Raw genomic sequence first — 8,146 nt, forward strand, 5'->3', positions numbered from 1 at the left:
ACAGGCTTATGTGTCAATCCGACGATAGAAACTTCGTGGGTGGAGAACCTTAGCAATTCAAATTTATTTAGGGATGGAGTACCTTCATATATTTTGCTGGGTCTCCTCGATCATATTAATTGCATTTTGTTTTACTAGGTCTACATGATCGTAGCTTTGAAGGAGGTTATGAATGGAGCGACTATACGCCAGTTAAATATACTAATTGGAAGGATGGTCAACCAAATGATGCTAGGCAAACTCAGAATTGTGTTCTAATGGATAGTCGTAGTGGTCGTTGGTTAGATTGGCTCTGTGCATCATCGTATTCTTTTGTCTGTAAAAAACCACTTGGTAAGATCTCTTTTATTAGGATCCAAAATTGGAATAAGAGTAAAAAAGACCGTTGCATAGTGGGCGCATGGGATATATAATAAATATTAAAATGATGCATGAATGTGTTTCAGTTTGCCCAGGCGTTGTGCAGCCTATAGCCCCGTTTACACTACACTAAAATTTTTGGCACGGCTGAGTTCAGTGGGTCCCCGTACCATTTTCAGCGTTGCTCATGCATGGTATAGTCCGAGGACGAATGAAATTTGGTATGGGTATTGGGTTAGCATTTTAGCTGTGCCCTGCCTAAGTATAGGGTGGGCGAGGCTATATAATGTGTGTTTCTTATATATAATACGTTATTATATATTATACTAATTATCTAAACTTAAGTCGGTCATTTTACTAAAGTTTGTTTTAAGTTCATCTCACGGTACATGCATGTCCTTAGGCTATGATATAATTTGAGCCTTTTATCTTTTGTAAATTGACTAGTTTTGTCTTTTTAATATAGAATGTTCTTCAAAGATACCTTTGAACAAAGAGATGATAACCGTGTCAAGCCGCATTGCAGCCAATCTTAGCGAAGATCAAGCTATTCTAGGTGCTAATAATCCCAGAAATTCTGCTTGGTGTCCTGATAAAAAAGATACTTCACCAAGGATTCGGGTATGTTTATGTATAGGACTGAAAATGATTCAATTAGGTTATGTAAGCAAGTTTCCAAGCGCAGAAAGCCTGATATCACACGAAGTTTGATTGGCTCGTTAGTTTTGCGGAGGCAATGAAATATTGTCTAACATAATGCTTTCTGCATTTGAGGTCATTTTAAGAAAGCTCTATTACATTCGACGTTGTTAATATCTTCCTTTTCAAAAAAATAATAATTCACGAGTAATGCTCAAACGCCGTCGATATAACAAAACAGTTTCGCTGCATACTTAATTAGGAATATCACAAAGAAATATCTTGAATTACATGCATAAGCAAAATCAAGTCAATAAATAATGCGTTGTCAAGATAAATTGAAATCTAAATTATGTTACGCTAGCTGCGTGGTAAGGATTCACTTGACCTACATGCACTTTTTTGTATTAAATATTTACCTGTTGCTTGTCTACGTTGATGAACTATGTAACGGGCATATACTTCAACTTGTTTAAATCTGAATGTGGGTTATATAATATAATTGCAGATTGATCTATTTGGCGTGTATAAGATAACTTCAATAACGACCAGAGGACGAACAGAGAGTGGAGTGTTTAAAAAATTCTTTTCCAATTCGTTCTATGTCGAGTATACTACTGATGGTGAGACATGGAAAACGTATTTGCGAAAAGGAATACCTGAGGTAAGTGATTTATATGAAGGTTTTAACACTTTAGGAACAACCTATAGCCTAGTTAATGGACATCTAAATAATATCGATAGCCTTTATTGATCATAAAAAATCATTACAATATAACTGGCAATCATTGGTCATTAATTACAATATAACTGTCTAGATCAATATTCAGTTGATGTATACTCAACCGGCGGCAAAATATTTCCAACCTTCAAGTCAGTCAGACAAAATTAATGTGGGGGCCTTTTGTCTATAGCCGCTGCATTTGTTCTTCCTATTGCGCCTTCGGGCGAGTTACCTTCCTTCCCGCCACAACCCCTCCTTCTGTGGGCCGTGCAGGCATTAATAACTTCTCATTATTTGAGCGCGAGATCTTTTTGTTTGGACCAAACCCGTTGGGCCAGGTTTTGTACGTTAAGATCGAGGTCCAGTGTATAGGCTGAGCAAATGAGGTTGATGGAAAATATGGAAAGTTTATGACATAGACCGCTATACGCTAAAACTCATTAATAGCGCGCGAGCAAAACAATTAATAGCGCCCGAGCAGTTAATATATCCTGAGAATATATTACATATGAATATATATATATTCTGTTTTCAGAAAATTTTCAGTAATGTCAATGGCTATGGGTTATTTACTAAGGCCTTTTATCCGCCGATTGTGGCATCCAGCATTGCAATTTTACCTACAGTTTCCGGTGTTGAAAGTCCGTGTATGCGACTGTCTCTTCAAGGATGCGAATTTGGTATGTTTGTATCTGTATCATTGAAACTGAAGAGAATGTGGTTCAGGCGTTCAGCGTCAATATAAATGTACAATTTGCGTACTTTGTACGTGTTGCACGTCTGCGCCAACCAATTTAACGAAACGATTTATCTACTAAACACATTGATATTTATGTGTCTCTGCATCGCTTGATTGCCTTCATTTTGGATTCTGACGTGTTTACGTAGTCACTAGTCACCGCTCGATTGTTCGATATATAGATCCGTAGAGTATATAGTTCCGAAAACTGGATTGTGATTATTCTGATTATTATGTTGTTTTTTCTAAACTTTTCCAGTTTGTCAGTCTGCATTAGGGATGAGTAATATGAAGATTCGCAATAATCAGATCACGGCCTCAAGTTTCAAATATCCTGACAACCCCCCGGAAAATGCTCGACGCCGTCTGAAAGGCTGGTGTGCTGAGGTAAATGAATGCTTTCACATGCATGTATATGCAGACGATCAGGCATATCTTAATTCAACGGAATAATATTGCTGTCTAGGCGAATGACGAAAAACAATGGATTCAAGTTAACTTTGGTCAGATTAATACAGTTACGAAAATAAGAACCTTTGGTGATACTAAAGATAACTATGTAAAACGTTATAAGATACAATTTAGTGGGGATGGATTTAAGTGGGTCGACTACAAACAGTATGGCGCTGTAAGGGTAAGCACTTTAAACAATATAGCTATATAGCTGCGTGCAGACGTATAAAGAAATATTTCTCCATACGTCTGCACGCATGCAGGCTATATAGAATCCGATAACTGCTTTTAAGGTTGACCCTGATTTTCGCATCTGTAAGGTGAATAAATCCATTTCGTTGCAGGTATTCATGGGTAACCAGCACGCTCTTCATCCAGTGACTCATTCTCTGAGTAATGTTGTACAAGCACAGTTTATACGCATCATACCTCTAACTTGGAACAACAATATTTGTATGAGATTCGAGTTGTTTGGTTGTGTCGCAGGTAAGAAACATCGATGCATAGTTATAGCCAGTTATCACGTTGGAAAACAAACACATTGTCCCTATTACTTCCATGCAAGTTGTCTTTATATAAGATTATATCGTAGTAGCTCTGACTCTTAAGATATAATTTAAAATGATGAATGATGCCCCCGACAAGAAAAAGGAAGGAATTTTTTATATTGAAATATATTTAAACACGCGGTAAAATATTCAATGATTACCCCCAAAAAATAAAAAAACATTGCTCTATATATAGTCTATATACATACACTGCCAATTCAAAGGATTGCCGTTTTAGAGTTGGTTTGGATTGAATTGTCGTTTTAACAGCTTGCACTCGTGACTTGCATGGCTTCCTAATGCGGATTTATTTTCGATCGTATTTAGCATGCAATGGACCACTGATTAAAGGGGAAAGTAACACAATATCAGAGACTAAACTTATTTCAAGTGATCCAGAATTCGAAGGAGAATTGGCACGCATGGATTCTGGAAAGGCTTGGTGTCCTGACAAAAAGAAAGGAGTGTATTTGCAGGTATGAAGCTGGTGAACTATTGATGATAAACTACTAGCGATGATTGTAGTTAAACCTGTATTGTTTAAATGTAGAAAATACAATCTTGTTAAAACGAAAGTTTTTGAAACGAATTTTGTGTTTACATTGTTAAATAGAAAATTCAGAATAATGGTCGATTTTTTATTTAGGAGGTGTGATTCGGGACTGTGTATATATTATTTATTGTGTTCAAATATCCTTCTTATTTAGGTCGACTTTATGAAAACAGTTCGATTGGGTCTTATTGTTACCACAGGGAGTCCTATGAATTATGGCAAACCACGGCGGGTTTTTGTCTACACTCTTGAGTATTATCAACGCGGAAAATGGTACCAGTTAAGTAAAGTACGTGCTGTTTCTTTGTTTTTAAAACACGTTCATATAATTTTTGTTGTCTTGAAGTTAGTATTATTGTGGCTCTAAAGGCCCTGTTACACGGTGCAATTTTTCAATTGCAACTTGCAATGCAATTCTACTTTAAAGAGATGTAAATTTGAGAAGAGCTAGTCTTCCATGGAGTGTAATAATCACAAAAGTTCGGTAGTTGCCAAATTTACATCTCTCAAAAGTAGAATTGCATTGCGAGTTGCAAGAAAAATTGCACCGTGTAACAAGGCCTTAAGAATACACTTGTTATAAATATCGATATTATAGGAGAAGGGTGGACTGGATTAAGATAATTAATGAACAATGCGAAATCCGACATCGTGCATGATTGGTCATCGAAAAGTTTCTGTTAGCTATACAGTTGAATGATGCAAAATTTGTAGTTCGTGTGAACAAATGGTTTAGGACTTGCTTCCTAAGTTTTAATGAAGGTTTTTCATTCGAAGGTTTTTCATACGAATGTGTCAACTATAAATTATTTTCTTTCGGCTCACATAAAATATGATATCAACCAAATTAAAATGTAATTTTTATCTTTCAGATCATCACATAATATAGGCTGTTCTTTGTATCAATCAATTTACTTTCTCAATTTCAGCCTATTGTCTCTGATAACAGGAAAAATTCTACTATAAAGAGTACCCACTCTCTTCGTAGTGAAGAAAACAAAAATGGTATAATTACTAATAGGGTAAGAATATACCCGAAGATGTTCACGGAAGACGGGATCTGCATGAGAGTTCAGTTCTATGGTTGTTTAGCAGGTAATGTAACTATCTATCTGTGCATCGATCGATCTATCTGCCCAAAAAATTACAAAGCATACACTTGAAAGTCGAAACCATCTCAGTAGCATTACCTTAACTCTGGTTGGTCTCCTTTCAGGGTTCGAAATTATACCAACAACACCACCCACAGCCGGTAAGTATATGAGAATGCTATTCTGTTGATTTTAAAACCCGGTTCTCATAGGTCACCGACAATCGGTGATGGCTATTATAATTGTCTGTGATTACTGGAGAGTAAAGTGCTTTGTCATTTTGAATATATTTTTTTCGTCCATCAGCCACCAACAATACCTCGCCTCGACTGTCGGTGGTTAATTAGAACCACGCTGTCCAGGCTTTATACTTTACAGCTGTCATGCACTTGTGTCAGGAGCTCTTGCATGGCTTGAATAAGCCGACAATGTGCAACCTGTCCAATCAACTGTAGTGCATGATTATATATACCTATAAACTACATAAATTTTAATATAATCATAACAGAACAGTAACCTGGATTATACGTTACTACTCGTTTTTTTAAAATTTATTTAATGAGCTCTTGACTTTCATGCACACCGCAGTCTTCAACATTAGATATACCATTTGCTTTTTGAAGACATCAGAAAATTTAAATCGGAAATTTGACAATCGAAAACTATTAATAAATTGTAATCAGTAATCATGTTTGTATAATTTATAGAGATAACTGAAGCAAGTATTCGTATTACCAGCATTGAGTGGAGCGATAAATTTAACAATGAATTTTCGAGCGAATTTAAGGCCACCGCCATAATCATCCAGAACTCGGTATGTGAAATAACAGTATACGAATCTTAAAAGTATATTAATTAGTATAGCGCATCACGCGTTTTCTTATTGGAATCAAGCATCCAATATAGCTAAATCACCTTCTTAAAAGCAAACAAAATGTCTTTCTAATCAAAAGTACAATTTTTCATGCTTTTTAGGTGGAGAAATTATACAACGACGACGTCGACTCTAAGGAAGGTGAAGCATTACGAGAAGCTAGGGTCAAAAAACTGAGGTAAGAATCTTGTCCTTCTGGGGCCAGTTGTTCAAAAGCCGGTTAGCTTAACCCTGGGTTCAAGCAAATTTTTTTATCGATTTTTTTAATCGCTTGTTTACAAAGTTGAATATCTTTTTCCATAAATATTTTCTGGACCGACAAAAGCCATAGTTTTGTAAAAGTTTAAAAAAGAACAGCGGTTCAGAGGCACTTGAACCCAAACCAAAACAGTTGATTAAAATTTAGGGTTAGCGCTAACCTAGCTTTGAACAACTGGCCCCTGGACTTTTGGCATGATCCGACGGTTGAGAAGCAAGCTGAGTTCTGTCTGTAATATGCAACTACACCCTTGCTCGGCACAGAGGACTGGGTTGTATACATATTTTTAGGACACCCAGTGTGGTTCAACAGTTGCAATTTCTTTACTGCATTTTGTAGGAAAGGCAGTGTTATAGCTGATTTACAACTTGTATTTAATCCGAAATTTGCCAAAAATGAGAACATTTCTAAACCGCTAATGGAAGCTGTGAGGAAGGGAAAAATTGGCGATTTAACAGTGGATAAGGATTACTTCGTATTCAAAGGTGTGTTATATAGGGATAGTTGGTTTGTTACAGAGTTAGATTTAGTAGTATTCTATATAGATCATCAACTGTAAAAAAATTATCATTCATTTGTCGATATGATTTGATATATTATGATGGGTGCATGAAATAATGATAAAACTAGTATTAATATATTTTAATGGATAACAATGAAATTTCTTTTCTGCATTCGGTGACTACATTGTAATTGGGTGTTGCTCTCCAATTTTAGACAAATCTGTTGTGTCGCATCGTTCTAAATCAGGTAAACGTGTAAACTGATGCGTTTTTTTATATCCGTGCACGCCTGCATGCCTGTGTGCGTGGAATTATTGCTGTATAACTTCCCCACCAACGTAGTAGCTAATAGCAATGCATCTGAAAACAAAATCCATTTTTTAAAAAAATTTTTGACCTTCATAAATTGTAATTTTGTTACATCTTTGCTAAGAGGCCCATGTAGACGTCATTTGTATATCGATCTTTTCAGGTGATAGTGGTTTATCGAATGGCACAATAGCTGGTGTGGTTGTCACTGTTTTATTAGTGCTGTTGATTGTTGTTGGCATTGGAATTTACTGGAGAAGAAAACGAAAGAGAGACCTTTATGGGCCAAAGCAATTTAATAATCCCATTCTTTATCGTTCTGCCAACACAGACGAATATGATATGGATTGAAATTGTCTATAAGATAGTTTAACCAATTTTTTGTTTTATTCTTTTCACAATAATCTTTTTAATCGTAAAATTAGGTAACACATACATTCAGGTGGCAAAATGCACAAGTTTATAGTGTTTTCAGGAAGGAATTATGTCATAAATGAATCGTTCCCTCCGACAGCATGCCTTGCATGATAAATCAATAAATCTTTGATAAATCAAAGTAAAACGGCCGAAAGAATAAGTTGTTTTTTAATCAATTATACTCTTGTACAATTTCATTTTTTGCTTTGTAATTATTATGTAATTATTATGTAACTTTACAGCCCTAAAACACCATTCATAATTCTTTTTTCATATATTCCTAAAGGCTAATGCATGCAATAAACAATAAGAATAAACACATGCAAAAAAATCAATGGCGTGTCGTTGTCTTTGCGTGGATATCACTGAGATGAACAACAAATACAACTGCTATTACCAAACTATACAAAACTGCTTTTCGTCAGAAATAGATGCAAGCGCGCGAAATTCCCTTTATGCAGACTGCTGCAGCAGATTTTCGAGAGCCTCGACGCCTGCGCGGGCTAAGCGAACGCAATGGAAAACAGCCATTAAGCTCATTGCTGACACATGGACATTTAATTAATTCACTTCTAATTGAAGATTTACTCAAGGCTCGTACCATCAAACCGGAAGAAAATACTCCTTCATCAATCTTATATACATGTGATTGTTCAGCGTGTCACATTTCATTTCAC

The 8,146-nt window shown here is 35.9% G+C and overlaps 1 protein-coding gene across 2 annotated transcripts in view; it reads left to right on the top strand.

The window, feature by feature from the left end:
- LOC114519252 overlaps positions 1-7,787 on the top strand; it is a 31,650-nt gene extending 23,863 nt beyond the window's left edge. For both annotated transcript variants that reach the window (XM_028539356.1, XM_028539362.1), the window contains 16 exons: positions 139-333; positions 827-981; positions 1,508-1,663; positions 2,259-2,403; positions 2,722-2,849; positions 2,929-3,096; positions 3,260-3,401; positions 3,791-3,939; positions 4,171-4,305; positions 4,946-5,111; positions 5,233-5,268; positions 5,815-5,921; positions 6,083-6,159; positions 6,580-6,725; positions 6,958-6,990; positions 7,216-7,787. In XM_028539356.1, coding sequence (XP_028395157.1) covers positions 139-333; positions 827-981; positions 1,508-1,663; positions 2,259-2,403; positions 2,722-2,849; positions 2,929-3,096; positions 3,260-3,401; positions 3,791-3,939; positions 4,171-4,305; positions 4,946-5,111; positions 5,233-5,268; positions 5,815-5,921; positions 6,083-6,159; positions 6,580-6,725; positions 6,958-6,990; positions 7,216-7,403 — 2,126 coding nt within the window. In that variant the 3' untranslated portion in view covers positions 7,404-7,787. The remainder of the gene's footprint in view (positions 1-138; positions 334-826; positions 982-1,507; positions 1,664-2,258; positions 2,404-2,721; positions 2,850-2,928; positions 3,097-3,259; positions 3,402-3,790; positions 3,940-4,170; positions 4,306-4,945; positions 5,112-5,232; positions 5,269-5,814; positions 5,922-6,082; positions 6,160-6,579; positions 6,726-6,957; positions 6,991-7,215) is intronic.
- Positions 7,788-8,146: the final 359 nt, after the last annotated feature.

Source organism: Dendronephthya gigantea, unplaced genomic scaffold (assembly GCF_004324835.1).
Source record: "Dendronephthya gigantea isolate DGI-Jeju-01 unplaced genomic scaffold, DenGig_1.0 000000F, whole genome shotgun sequence".
NCBI lineage: Eukaryota > Metazoa > Cnidaria > Anthozoa > Malacalcyonacea > Nephtheidae > Dendronephthya > Dendronephthya gigantea.